Source organism: Moschus berezovskii, chromosome 15 (genome assembly GCF_049115385.1).
Source record: "Moschus berezovskii isolate FMDL1 chromosome 15, NW_MosBer_1.0, whole genome shotgun sequence".
NCBI classification, from domain to species: domain Eukaryota; kingdom Metazoa; phylum Chordata; class Mammalia; order Artiodactyla; family Moschidae; genus Moschus; species Moschus berezovskii.
The window spans coordinates 32257416-32271399 of NC_142474.1; the positions used below are offsets into that span (position 1 = coordinate 32257416).

Sequence of the window (13984 nt, forward strand, 5' to 3'; positions counted from 1 at the left end):
CGCGGCCGCCGGGCTTAAAAGGCCAGACCCGAGAGACGGCCGCAGTCCCCGGCCCGGAGCCCAGCGCGTCTACACCATGGCAGGTTCCAGCCTCGCCTGCTGCCTGCTCGGCCTCCTGGCGTTGACCTCCGCCTGCTACATTCAGAACTGCCCCCTGGGCGGCAAGCGCGCGGTGCTGGACCTCGACGTGCGCACGGTGAGCTCCCCGCCCTGGTCCCGTGGCGCTCGGGGCGGGCCGGCCCGCTGCTGCTGGGTCGCCCCCGCCGCCCCCTTTCCCGCGCTGGCCGCGTACCCGCCCCACCTGGCCTGGGGATCGCGGGAGCGGAGGAGCTTTTGCCTGCCCTCCTTCGACCGCTTTTGGGCCCAAAGAGAGCCGGGGAGACCCTCCACCTCCCGCGCTCCTCCGGCCGCCCTCGCCCGCCGGGCTCAGCCCCCCACCCCGCAGGGTCTCCCTCCCCGGCCGGTCCCCTCCCGCCCCCAGCTCATCCCCGCCCTCCCGCCAGTGTCTCCCCTGCGGCCCCGGGGGCAAAGGCCGCTGCTTCGGGCCCAGCATCTGCTGCGGGGACGAGCTGGGCTGCTTCGTGGGCACGGCCGAGGCGCTGCGCTGCCAGGAGGAGAACTACCTGCAGTCGCCCTGCCAGTCCGGCCAGAAGCCCTGCGGGAGCGGGGGCCGCTGCGCCGCCGCCGGCATCTGCTGCAGCCCGGGTGAGCTGGGCAGGGGCCGAGACGGGACCGGGGCTCCGGGACCAGGCGGGCCGGGCCGGGGCGGCCCTGACTCGGCGTCTCTGTGCAGATGGCTGCCGCGCGGACCCCGCCTGCGACCCCGAGGCCGCCTTCTCCCAGCACTGAGACCGGCCGGCCCCCTACACCGTCGGAGCGCAGCCCCCACTCCCTCTGTAATCATCCCCAGGAATTACGACAGTGAAATAAAGCCGTTTTTTTTCCCTCCAACAAGCCTCGCGTCTGAGTGTCGGAACGGGGAGGGGAGGGCTTTGAGGAATCGAAGATCCTCGGCTCTCGGCGCTTAAAACGGAATTAGAGCCGCGGTCCAGGGCGCCATCCTATAGGGGCGGATGGAGGAAGGGGTGGGGGGCACTACACGGCGGGCTCCCAGGGAGACGGAAACAGCCCCCAGTTTCCAACTCGAAACAGGCTGGACATGGGAGGAACCTGGTGGCGCAGACGGTAAAGAGTTTGCCTGCAGTGGGGGAGATCCGAGTTCGATCCCTGGGTTGGGAAGATACCCTAGAGAAGTGGCAACTCACTCCAGTATTCTTGTTTGGAAAATCCCATGGACCGAGAAAACTGGCTGGCTACAGTCCATGGGGTCGCAAAGCGTGGGACACGACTCAGCGACTTCACTTTCTTTCTTTCACTTTCTGAGGACTAAAGGGAAAGTTGGGCAGACAATGACAAGGGTCTGACAGGGGACCAGAGGAAGGACTGGCGGTCAGTCGTGGAGAGTGAGACTTGACTTCTGGAAGTAGGCTTGAGTCACACTAGAGGGCTGGCCGGGGGCGGGGGCGGAGCTTGGCGGGGGCAGCTGAAGGGTCTTCCAGTTTTCAAGGAGCTGGCCTCTCAAGCCACAGGAGGCAGCCGGTACTCTCAGAAGGGGTGGTGGTCAAGAGGGGCTGGGCTGGAAGACCCTGGGTCCCCAGTGTTGTGAGGAAGCCAGGAGCCCTGCTCCTGCCTGTGCAGTAAAGGAATGTGACAGCACTGGGGACCCTGAACGACAGGGGTTCCTGAGAGCCCATAGCCACAGAAATGACCACAAAAGGCAGAAGACACAGAGGGATGCTTGCATCCTTGCTTTCCGTCTGTTCCTGGGTTGAAGACCATTTTGGAGAATCTATAAGAGCCTAACCTCTCTCCCCCTGAAAGTGTCTCCCATTCACTTACTCGTGCTGTGGGACCAACGATTTCAGAAGGAACACACCCACTCCAGATAAAACAGGAGCCTGTCTCACTCTGCTCAGTTCAGTTCATTCAGTTCTGCTCAGTAGTTCAGTCGTGTCCTACTCTTGGCGACCCCATGGACTGCAACATGCCAGGCCTCCCTGTCCATCACCAACTCCCAGAACTTACTCAAACTCATGTCCATCGAGTCTGTGATGCCATCTCATCCTCTGTCGTCCCCTTCTCCTCCCGCCTTCAATCTTTCCCAGCATCAGGGTCTTTTATTTCAACTCCTAGCAGTAATACAGAGAAAAGGAAGGTAATTTAGTACAAAATAACATTATTTTAATATGTAGCTAAACAGATCAGGCTACACTGGGTGACATACACACAATAAGGTCATCTCATGGTTATGCCTTCTTATAACAAATGCAGTAAAAAGAAATTGGAAGCCATTCTCTACAAGACGTTCAGGAAAATAAGATGGCTGAAGCACCATGAAAATCAATATTCTCTTTTGTACCTTAAAAAAAGATGGACTCAAATAATGAATCACTCACACAGAATGTATTCATGGGACACCTGGGGAAATTTGAACAGTGCCTGAATATTTGATAATAATATATATTATTGAATTTGGGCTTGGGGCCTGCAAGTGTGTGATAATAGTCTATGGCCATATCTTAAAGAAAAGTCCCTCTCTGGAAGCAACCTAAATGACTATCAACATAGGAATGGATAAAGAAGATATGATACATATATGCAATGGAATTATTACTCAGCTATAAAATAAGTGAAATTGTGCCATTCTCAGCAACATGAATGGACCTAGAGATTGGCATACTGAGTGAAGTAAGTCAGAAAGAGAAAAACAAATATTGTATCATATCACTTATAAGTGGAATCTAGAAAAATGATACAAATGAATATATTTGCAGAAATAGGGACAGAGACATAGATAACAAATGTATGGACACCAAAGGGGAGATGGGGGGATGAATTAGGAGACTGGGATTGACATACATACACTACTATGTATAAAATAGATAACTAATGAGAGCCTACTGTATGGCAGAAGGAACTCTGCTCAGTGCCCTGTGATGACCTAAATGGGAAGGAAATCCAAAAAGAAAGGGATATATGTATACATATAGCTGACTTACTTTGCTGTACAGCAGAAGCCAACACTACATTGTAAAGCTACTATACTCCAATAAAATTAATTTAAAAGATAAACAACTTTTTAAAAAGCTCTCTTATTTGAGATACACACTGGAACATTTATAGATAACATGGGATGTCTGCTTGGGAGTGGGAGGAGGGGGCGGACGTAGAGATGAGAAAAGGATCTTGTGCTGATAACTGTGAGAGTGAAGGAGAGGAATGGATACCCCATGGGTCTTTATTTAGTGGCTATATTTTTTTGTATGTTTGAAATTTCTCTTATAAAAACTAAAAAACAAAAAGATTGTGGTAGAGGTAAATGTTCTGATATGAAGAGATATCCCAAATTTACTCTGTTAAAAAAAATGTGAATTAGTATCTATACATGATGAAATAATACTCATTTGCAAAATAAAAATGCATATGCGTGCATGACAGAATTCTGCGGGCAACCTCAGCGATGAGCTCTTCACAGCTGTGAGAAGCTTTAGGACAGAACATTCCAGTCTGAAAAATACAATCATCACTGAGCATTCACTGCTGTGATTCATTTTTATGTCACTCTGTACTATTCAGCTCCTCCAGTACCACACTGAAGGACAGCAATCTTAGTCTTCAGTAGGGTCTATGTGGAAAATAAGTTTGCCCTACTTCCATACCTACTAAATTTAGTGTAGTGTAGATTTTAAACTAAACTTTTACTGTGTGGATCACAACAAACTGGAAGATTCTTCAAGAGATGGGAATACCAGACCACCTTACCTGCCTCCTGAAAAATCTGTATGCAGGTCAAGAAGCAACAGTGAGAACCAGACATGGAACAACAGACTGGTTCCAAGTTGGGAAAGGAGTACATCAAGGCTCTATATTGCTACTCTGCTTATTTAACTTATATGTAGAATACATCATGCAAAATGCTGGGGAGGATGAAGTACAAGCTGGAATCAAGATTGCCGGGAAAAATATCAATAACCTCAGATAAGCAGATAACACCACCCCTATGGCAAAAAGCGAAGAAGAACTAAAGAGACTCTTGATGAAAGTGAAAGAGGAGAGTGAAAAAGTTGGCTTAAAACCCAACATTCAAAAAACTAAGACCATGGCATCTGGTCCCATCACTTCATGGCAAATAGATGGGGAAACAATGGAAACAGTGACAGACTTTATTTTCTTGGGCTCCAAAATCACTGCAGATGGTGATTGTAGCCATGAAATAAAAGATACTTGCTTCTTGGAAGAAAAGCTATGACCAACCTAGACAAAATATTAAAAAGCAGAGACATTACTTTGCCGACAAAGGTCCATCTAGTCAAAGCTATGGTTTTTCCAGTTGTCATGTATAGATGTGAGAGTTGGACTATAAAGAAAGTTGAGTGCTGAAGAACTGATGCTTTTGAACTGTGGTGTTGGAAAAGACTCTTGAAAGTCCCTTGGACTGCAAGAAGATCCAACCAGTCCATCCTAAAGGAAATCAGCCCTGAATATTCATTGGAAGGACTGATGCTGAAGCTGAAACTAATATTTTGGCCACCTGATGTGAAGAACTGACTCATTGATAAAACCCTGATGCTGGGAAAGATTGAAGGCAGGAGAAGAAGGGGATGACAGAGGATGAAATGGTTGGATGGCATCACTGACTCGATGGACATGAGTTTGAGCAAGTTCTGGGAGTTGGTGATGGACTGGGAAGCCTGGCCTGTTGCAGTCCATGGGGTCACAAAGAGTTGGATATGACTGAGCAACTGAACTGACCAAACTGAGTTTTAAAATCTGGAATGGTTTGAAATTATACCAGAAGTTTTTCCAGCATCATAAAGGATGATTATCCATGGGGCAAAGGTCAGAAATATTTTCTCCCTTTCCCAATATTTTCTTCCATTATAGAGAGCTCTCCCTGAGGTAACACTCCTCCCAGAGAGCAGCTGATCTGGGGAGGGGGAGGGCGAGAGGAAAGGAGAAACCATAATCCCACCCCTTCCTCTCCAGTCCCTCTTGGGATGAGGGTGCCCTGCCAGGAAGCAGGCTGTCACGGTGCAAATGCAGGAACTCGGAGTGGGAGGAAAGGGTTGTGAAGGTCCAGCGCCTTGTGTCCTGGGTGGTAAACAGCTCCGTTATTCAGTTCTGTGAAGCCTCCTTGCCGGCAGATAGAAGTTGCATTCTCTAGTATCAGTTCTATCAATAATGAAGGTAGTCTTCAGGGCTCCAAATGTCACATCCTTTTGTTTCATTTTTTAATTGTTTCAGAACTCAGGAGTTAAGGTAAAGCTAGGCTGTTATGTTAAAGACACCAAAGGGGTAAGGAGAGGTTAGGGACTTAGAGAAGGTCTCTGTTAATTACATCTGTCATATCAGTCCTCAGTAAGCATTCCTGGCTCTGCTCCACTTCTTCATTTAGGGACTTGGGTTTCTTCTGTCATACAGTTCTGTCATCCCCAGGCCTCATCTTTGTCTGCATGTCTCAGACCAGTATCCTGTGGATTCCACTGGGTGGGAAAGCTCACACTGTCTTAAGATCCCCAAGTTCACTATTCTTTTCACTCATGCTTTATTGACAAGGGCTTCCCCGGCGGCACTAGTGGTGAAGAGCCTGTCTGCCAATGAAGGATACATAAGAGATGCCAATTTGATCCCTGGGTCAGGAAGATCCCCTGAAGAAGGAAATGGCAACCCACTCCAGTATTCTTACCTGGAGAATCTCATGGACAGAGGAACCTAGTGGGCTACAGTCCATGGGGTCGCAAAGAGTCAGACACACTGAATGACTTAGGACATACACACCAGTGATTAAGACTCCATACTTTTCACTGCCAGAGTTCAATCCCTGGTGGAGGAACAAAGATCCTGAAAACCATGTGGCCAAAAAAAAAATTAAAACAAACAAATAGAGCTGGAACAAGTGAATATCCAGATGCAAAAAAAATGAACTTCAATTCATGACTTGCACCCTATATAAAAATTAACTCAAAATGGACCACAGTTAAAATTCTAATCTGTTTAAAACTTAAAAAGTTTTGATGATTACAGTAGAGGCACCATAAATATTCACATACAGCTTTTTGTGTGAATATAGATATTTATTTCACTTGGACCACTGCCTGTTAATGGGACAGCTGGGTTAGTGGTAATAATAATTTTATGAGAAACCATAGAACAGTTTTCAGGAGTAGGTGAGAGATTTTGCATCCACATCAACAAACAATATGTGAGGGTTACCATTGTTCCATATCCTTGTCAACACCTGATATTGGTAGCCCCCTCTTTTCTTAACCATTGAAATGGATATATCACTATGGCTTTAATTTGCATTTCACTAATGACTTTACATGTGTTTATTTGTCATTTGTATATCTTATGTGCTGAAGTGTCTCTTTAAATCTTTCACCCATTTTAAAAGTTGCATCATCTTCTTATCACTGAGTTTTGAGAAAGGTCTTTATATATCCTGGGTATAAGTCTTGTATAAGCTGTGTTACTTGTAAATAATTTCTTCCAGTCTGAGGCTTGCCGTTTCATTCTCTTAACAGTGTCCTTTAAAGAGAAGTTGTCGCCTGCTGTCAGGGTCCCATCCATACCTCTATAGTCCAATCTCCCTCTGCCACTTTCTCTGTCATAGAAACACTGAGATGACAGGGAGGGACCCCCTGGATAATCCAGTCATCTTAACTAACTTCATTTCCACATGCACAGAATCTTTTCTCATGTAACAGAATTTCATGAGTTGAAAGGAGTAGACTTAGGATAACTTTAGGGCAGTTCTCACTTTAACAAAGTATGATAAGAACTTCAGAATGTTCTATTTTCATATAAGTTCAGTTCAGTCGCTCAGTCTTGTCTGACTCTTTGCAGCCCCATGGACTGTAGCACGCCAGGCTTTTCATATAAAGTTTAAAAAACTGTCCTGTTCCGGCCCTGTGTACTTGATCAGGGCAAAGTTTCATCCTTGCAGCTGTACCTCTGCATGCTCCCCAGTCCTGTGGGAGGGTCCCTTTGCCTCTCATATCCCCTTAGATGTTTATTTGCATGGTTAGCTGTCTTTCCCCCAATCTGGCTGGGGGATTGTGACATTGGAATGGAAATGGGTCTGGGGTGTCAGTGCACTTTTTCCTTGTCCAGGAGCACTTCCTCTGGGGGTGTGGCAAGCTCAAGTCAGACCTGGACAGTCTAAGAGGTAGATTTTCCAGATCTGAAGTAACTCTTGCGACTGAAGCTAACACAAGCTCATCATGTCTTGTCTTCCAAGAAAGCAGTTACTACAAATATGAAAGACAAAACTGTAGAATTTCTACAAAGTAATATGGCTACATGGTCATGGATAAGGTATGCATATTTCTGACAGACAAATTTTTTAGTGACATATTCAATAATACAGTCATCAATATTCTTAAAGCAGATGTCTATTCTTTGAAATTTTAAAAAAATATATTTAGTGGGCAAAATTTTTCTAGTTGTACTCAAATTGTCATTCTGCTATAAAAACATTATATATTTTCTTAAAGATGATGCAAGGACTTTCCCGGTGGCACAGTGGATAAGAATTCGCCTGCCAATGCAGGGGACATGGGTTCAACTCCTGGTCTGGGGAGATTCCACATGCAGCGCCACAACTCCTGAGCCTGAGTTCCAGAGCCTGTGCTCCTCAACAAGAGAAGCCGCCACAATGAGAAGCCGGTGCACCACAGAGAGGAAAGCCCTCGCTTGTCACAACCAGAGAAAAGCCCAGGAACGAAGACCCAGCACAGCCAAAAACAAATAAATTTTTTTTTTTAAATAAAAGATCATGATGTGATGCATCATGAACAGAAAATAAAGAGCAGAAGTTTTTAATTTTGGCAAATTCCAAATGTATCACATTTCTTCTTCTATGGATCTTGTGGAGTCAGAGTGTCAAGAGTGTTTTACATAACTTGAGGTCATAAAGAATTTCTCCTATATTTTCTTCAAGAAGTTTTACAATTTTAGATTCATTTAGGTCTATGATCCATTTTTTAATTGAAGTATAGTTGATTTACAATGTAATGTGTTAATTTCTGGTTTACAGCAAAGCGGTTCAATTTTACATACATATATGAATATGTATATATATTCTTTTTCAGATTCTTTTCACTGTGGTTTATTACAAGATATTGAATATTTTCCCTATGCAGCAGTAGGTCCTTGTGGTTTATCTGTTTTGTACGTAGTAGTGTGCATATTTTAATCCCAAACTCCTAATTTATCCCCCGCTTCCCCTTTGGTAACCATAAGTTTGTTTTCTATGTCTGTGAGTCTGTTTCTGTTTTGTAAATACATTCATTTGTATCATTTTTTTAGATTCTACATATTTGATATCATATGATATTTGTCTGATTTACTTCATCTAGAAGGATAATCTTTAGTTCCATTCACGTTGCTGCAAATGACATTACTTCATTCCTTCTTATGGCTGAGTAACAAACTGTCCATGTGTGTGTGTATATGTATATGCGTGTGTGTATATCACATCTTCTTTATCCATGCATCTGTTGATGCACACTTAGGTTGCTTCCACGTCTTGGCTGTTGTGAATAGCACTGTTATGAACACTGGGGTGCATGCATCTTTTCAAATTAGGGGTTTTGTCTTTTCTGGATCCATTCCCAGAAGTGGGATTGCTGGATCACATGGAAACTCTATTTTTAGTTTTTTTAGGGAATTTCCATACTGTTCTCCATAGTGGCTACACCAATTTACATTTCCACCAACAGTGTAAGAGGGTTCCTTTTTCTCCACACTCTCTCCAGCATTTATTATTTTCATACTTTGTGGTGATGTCCGTTCTGATTGGCATGAGGTGATACCTCACTGTAGTTTTGATTTGCGTTTCTCTAATAGTTAGCAATGTTGAGCATATGATCCATTTTTAAAACACCAACTTGCCTCTTCCCATCTACCTGTCTGAAAAAATTATTCAATTCCTATTAGGTCTGGTCCAGGTCAGGGAAGACCTAAATACTGGCCCTGAGCTCACCACACTAGGGCAGAGGGTGAGGCCATGGCAGGGAGAGAAGCCGGAGTGTGCCCTGCCCCAGCCAGACTTAATCATGCTGGACAATGAGGTGGGTCAGGGTGACAGCAGAGCAGAGCTCTAAGAGCAGAAGAGAGCCTGGGGCTGACAGGACTGTGTCACTAGGTTCTGCCCTGAGGCAGGGGCTTGGGCTCAGGGCTCAGAGAGAATTCTCTTTGCCTGTGCTCCCTTGGTGGCCTCCAAGTCTCAGAAGATTCCAGAGGAGATGCAGCCCCTTGTGGTCCCAAGACCTGGAGCTAAAATCCCAAGATAAGGATGCAAAGAAGAGAGAGCAGGGAAAGACAAAAGGATGGGAGGTAACAAAGGGAAGAGGGGTGAGAAGACGCTTGGAAGGGATATAGGGGGGAAAGGAGAGAAGCAAGAGGCAGGAGAGGGCCAAAGAGCTGGGGTGGGGGCAGTGGAAAGAGATGAGTGAGGGGAAAGGGAACAAAGGGATAAATGGGATAGAGGGGACAAAGGATTGCGGGACATAGAAGAGCATCTGTCAGATGCTAGCAGACACCTGCCCTGAAGCTGCATAGTCCAGGCAGGAAGGTCCTAATGTGAGTGTGTGTGTGTGTGTCTGAGTGCATGTGCCTGTGTGTGGGCCAGTCGGCTAAGTTTCTCTGCGTGTGTCTCTGCTTCTGAATGTGTATCTCAGGTCCATATCTATGACTGTGGTCAAGGATCATGGGGCACGTCCCTAATGATTTCTTTTCTTGACTCTGTGTGTGTGTTGGAGGAGGCAGGGGGTTGGGGTGGCTGTATGGGGGCGGGGAATGTACCCAGGGTTTCTGTAGGCTCCGTCTCTCACCCTGGCTGAGTGGCCTGAATGGGGGTACTTAGTCTCCTCCTGGACAGACAGTACCTGGCCCTCCTCTTTGCTGGATCTGGGGTGATAATGTCCCCCACACTCGGGCACATAAAACAGTCTCGGATGAGAAAAGTCCGGGACTTCCTGGAGCTGTTTTTGCCCCAGTCACCTGGGATGCGAAGAGTCAGGAACTCCTGGTCACCCTTGGCTCATGCCCTTGCCCCTCATTCTTCTCTCTGTGACTCTCAGCGTCTCTCTGCACCTTCCTGCTATCCCGCTCTCTCTTGCTATCTTGCCCACCAATGTCTTTTTCCCCTCTCTCTGTTTTTATTTCCATCCTATTGCCAGAGCCCCAACCCAGGCCCCTCCACGGCCTCCCTCTCCGCGCTCCCCAGGTCTCCCAGTCCGTTGTTCTGTCTAGAATCTAGAATTGTTCTATCTAGAATCGTGCTGGCCCAAGATCGCTTCCCCCAGCATCTGTCCCTTTTCTGGGGGTGGATCTGCGCGCGACTTCGGGTCCAGGAACTGATCCCCCGCCCTCCCTTCCTCTCCCCTCTCCACCCCCAGAGGCAGAGACGCACGCTAGCAGTGCCTTTAAAACCGTTTATTTTTCGTGCTGCGAGGGCGGGGAGGGGTGGGGGGCTCGCCTCAGTAGACGCCGGGCTGGGCGGGCTCCGCGGGCTCCGGCGCCCCCGCCAGCTGCACCAGCCGCAGCAACAAGGCCCGGCTCGGCCCGTCCAGCAGAGTCGCGTTGCTCCGGTCGCTGGCGCGGACACGGCGGGGGAAGCCGATACCTTCCCGGCACTCGGGCTCGGTCACGCAGCTCTCTGCGGGGAGCACAGGCGGGCGCGTCTCGGGGACCCGGCCCAGCAACAGACCCGGACCCAGATCAACCCAGCCCCGCTCCCGCCCCGCTCCCCGACCCCGACCCCGCTTCAGACCCGGACCCACGTCAACCCGGCCACGCCCCCCGCCCCGCCCCCCGACCCCGACCCCCGACCCCGACCCCCTCCAGAACCGGACCCAGGTCAGCCCGGCCCCGCCCCGCCCCGCCCTCGCCCCGCCCCCGGGCCCCGCCCCCGATCCCTCCAGACCCGGACCCAGGTCAACCCGGCCCCGCCCTCGCCCCGCCCCCGCCCCACCGCCCGGGCCGCGCACCGTCGTTGCAGCAGATGCCGGCGGCGGCGCAGCGGCCCCCGCTCCCGCAGGGCTTCTGGCCGGACTGGCAGGGCGACGGCAGGTAGTTCTCCTCCTGGCAGCGCAGCGCCTCGGCCGTGCCCACGAAGCAGCCCAGCTCGTCCCCGCAGCAGATGCTGGGCCCGAAGCAGCGGCCTTTGCCCCCGGGGCCGCAGGGGAGACACTGGCGGGAGGGCGGGGATGAGCCGGGGGCGGGAGGGGACCGGCCGGGGAGGGAGACCCTGCGGGGTGGGGGGCTGAGCCCGGCGGGCGAGGGCGGCCGGAGGAGCGCGGGAGGTGGAGGGTCTCCCCGGCTCTCTTTGGGCCCAAAAGCGGTCGAAGGAGGGCAGGCAAAAGCTCCTCCGCTCCCTCGGTTTTCAGATGTCTGAGAAACAGCTGTCAATCACAGCCCTCAGCGTCCTCCTGCTTTGTTAAAGGGAACCCTCATGCGCTATTTGGGGGAGACTTTCCCGCTCAGCTCTGGGGCCTCCTGGTGATCACCTTTCTCTCAGCTGCCCACTACCCCCCCCCCCCCGAAGCAGACCTTCCCTCTGCCCTCCCTCCCCCGCCCCCTGGCCAGAACACACCGGGCCCTCCTTGCCCTGTCCTGTCCCCTCTGCCCTTGCCCTGCCCCTCAAGCCAGTGGGTCTCACTGGGACCTTGACTTCTGCTAGCCCATCTAAGGACTGACCCTGAGTGGCAAGGATCTGAGCCCTAGAGGAGGGTATGAGGCACCTAGGTGACTCCAGCTTCCAAAACTGCCGAGTAGAGGAAGGGTGGTCAGTGGGGGCTGCCCACCTTCCCACGCTAGTTTGTTCAACAGCTCAAAACTGGCCGCTTGTGACCATGGCAGAATTGAGCGTGGTTATTGGGTTTCCTTTAGTTCTGCTGAAGATGGATTAAGAGGGACTCATTGGACATGCAGCATGAAAGAACTGAGCTAGGTACCCAGAAGAACTTCCTTACAGGATGTTTGAGTGGCACCTCTCACTCAGGCAAGCTCAGGGCAATGGCCAGCTTTGGAGGCAGGGTGAATGCTGGGGCCCATGGCTAGGAGAAGCTGGACGCTGAACGGGGAAGGCTTCGAGTGCTGGGAGGACAGAGCCTCTGAAGCTCCAGCTGGTCCTGGAGGAGAGGCCCCATGGGCACAGAGAAGGCCTTGCTGCCCATTCTCCCTGCTGCAGCTCCAAGCCCAGTAACTAGGGAAACCTCTTGCCAGCATCCCTTCTCTGGTGGGGACAGTGTTCCGGAAGTCCTGCAACCTGTCCTAGCCTGCCCGACAGCCTGGTCCCCTTTGTCTGGCCATGCCAAGCCTCCCTTCTTCTCCTGGCCACTTCCCCTAAAGCCTGCCTCTCCCACGACTTCCCTTATTAGCCCCTGCACGGTGGTACCGTCCCTGGGCCTCTGCCCCTTCCTTGCAGCTCTGAGAGCGGTCATGGTCATACCTGTCTCAGCTCCAGGTCGGACATGGCCCTCTTGCCGCCCCTTGGGCAGTTCTGGAAGTAGCAAGCGGAGGTGAAGGCCAGCAGGCCGAGGAAGCAGGCAGGCAGTGTGGCGTCGGGCATCCTGGCACAGGTGGGCACAGTGCGCAGTGCTGCTCCGTGGACTGTGCTGCGATGTCTCCGCTGGCTTCCTATTTATGTCTGCAGGTGTTCCCTCTGAAGTGACGTGGCCGCCACCCCCTCCCCAGTAGCTTCCCAGGAGCCCATGGCCTCCAGGTCCCCAGGCGTCAGCAGTGATTCAAGCATCTGGGGACGCACGTGGACCTGTGCAGGGGACAGTGGGGGAGGGGTACCGGCCTCCAGGCTGTCACAGGCAGCGGTGTGGCTGCGGTATGACAGGAGCTGCCACGTCTGTGATTGCGACTCTCTGAACTCAGGGAGGTGGACAGACGGGGAATGGGGAGATCACCTGGAGACTGTCTCCAAGCTTTCTGGTGTCCAGAAGAGGCTGAGGATCAACAGGCCCTGTCCCCTGACACAGACCCCAGAGAAGGGGGTAAGGGGACCCCAGGGGCTGCTGTGTAAGGAGTAGGTCAGGCCCCAGCCCAGGAGTGGTGGGCAGGGCACAGTCGGTATGCAGGATCCCATCTGGGGGATTAGTCCCGTGAGACGACAAGGGACCAAGAATGGCACATACCCTCGGTGGTGCTGACAGAGGCCATTGTACCAGCTGCCCTAGAAGAGAAAATGCTGCCTGCAGCCCCGTGTCATGGAGGCAAGGGACCAACCTGGAATCAGGAGCCATTCCACTCAGTGGGTGGGGCAGTTTCCTGGAGGGACTGGGGACCTTGGGGACAGCTTTTTGGCATATCCCCACCACTCCCCTTCCAGGCAGGAGTAGAGGGAGCGTCTATGGGGAAAAGAAGAAATCCAGACCCAGCAAGGTTCAAAGGTTGGGGGAGAAACTGACAGCCAGCACCCCAATTCCTACCCTGACCAGTACCCTAATTTGTGGGGACCAGGGCAGATACCAGCTCAGGCCTGGGGCCTCAAGGGGATTTGGGGGAGGGGCAAAGCCACAGCCAAAGGGGCCCAGCCTGAGAAAGCAGCCTTTGGTTTATGACCCCAGGCTGGTGGGCTTCAGGGATGGAAGTCTCCCTGGGCCACCTAAGTGGCCCTCTGATCCTTGGACCTAAGCTAGCCACCCTGTACCTCTCAGGCTCTGCACAGCCCCTGGCACACCCCGCCCCCAGACTCTTGGCCTCCTCTCCAGGGTGCCAGCGGGAAGCTCCAGCTGCCTCCTGCCCACCAAGCACAGTACGGGGTCCCAGGTCCCAAGGATGGGAGGCTGTGAGGATGTTGGAGCCCAGCAGCCTGTTGGAATCTGGCCTCTGTTGCTCGAAACATCCTGACTAGGGTGGATCACTTGACTTCTCTGAGCCTCATTTTCCTGCAGGTGAAGTAGGGAAA

At 51.0% G+C, this 13984-nt stretch overlaps 2 protein-coding genes across 2 annotated transcripts; one reads left to right on the forward strand and one right to left on the reverse strand.

The window, feature by feature from the left end:
* The first annotated feature begins 60 nt into the window (after positions 1-60).
* OXT (oxytocin/neurophysin I prepropeptide) lies at positions 61-937 on the forward strand. The gene is made up of 3 exons (XM_055425010.2): positions 61-196; positions 504-705; positions 794-937. Exons 1-3 carry the CDS (start codon positions 77-79, stop codon positions 847-849), a joined length of 378 nt encoding a protein of 125 aa, XP_055280985.2. The 5' UTR covers positions 61-76; the 3' UTR covers positions 850-937.
* Positions 938-10494: 9557 nt separating this feature from the next.
* On the reverse strand, positions 10495-12637 carry AVP (arginine vasopressin). Its single transcript, XM_055424995.2, has 3 exons — positions 12518-12637; positions 11055-11256; positions 10495-10723 (listed from the first exon to the last, which is right to left on the reverse strand). The coding sequence occupies exons 1-3, from the start codon at positions 12635-12637 to the stop codon at positions 10545-10547; spliced, it is 501 nt and encodes a 166-aa protein (XP_055280970.1). The 3' UTR covers positions 10495-10544.
* Positions 12638-13984: the final 1347 nt, after the last annotated feature.

Bases quoted from the DNA above. Each gene is read 5' to 3' on its own strand.
- OXT (XM_055425010.2), top strand. From the start codon at position 77: ATGGCAGGTTCCAGCCTCGCCTGCTGCCTGCTCGGCCTCCTGGCGTTG. The intron at 197-503 runs GTGAGCTCCCCG...CCCTCCCGCCAG, and splicing joins TGGACCTCGACGTGCGCACG to TGTCTCCCCTGCGGCCCCGG. The intron at 706-793 runs GTGAGCTGGGCA...GTCTCTGTGCAG, and splicing joins CGGCATCTGCTGCAGCCCGG to ATGGCTGCCGCGCGGACCCC.
- AVP (XM_055424995.2), bottom strand. From the start codon at position 12,637: ATGCCCGACGCCACACTGCCTGCCTGCTTCCTCGGCCTGCTGGCCTTC. The intron at 11,257-12,517 runs GTATGACCATGA...CCCTCCCGCCAG, and splicing joins CCGACCTGGAGCTGAGACAG to TGTCTCCCCTGCGGCCCCGG. The intron at 10,724-11,054 runs GTGCGCGGCCCG...TGCTCCCCGCAG, and splicing joins CGGCATCTGCTGCAACGACG to AGAGCTGCGTGACCGAGCCC.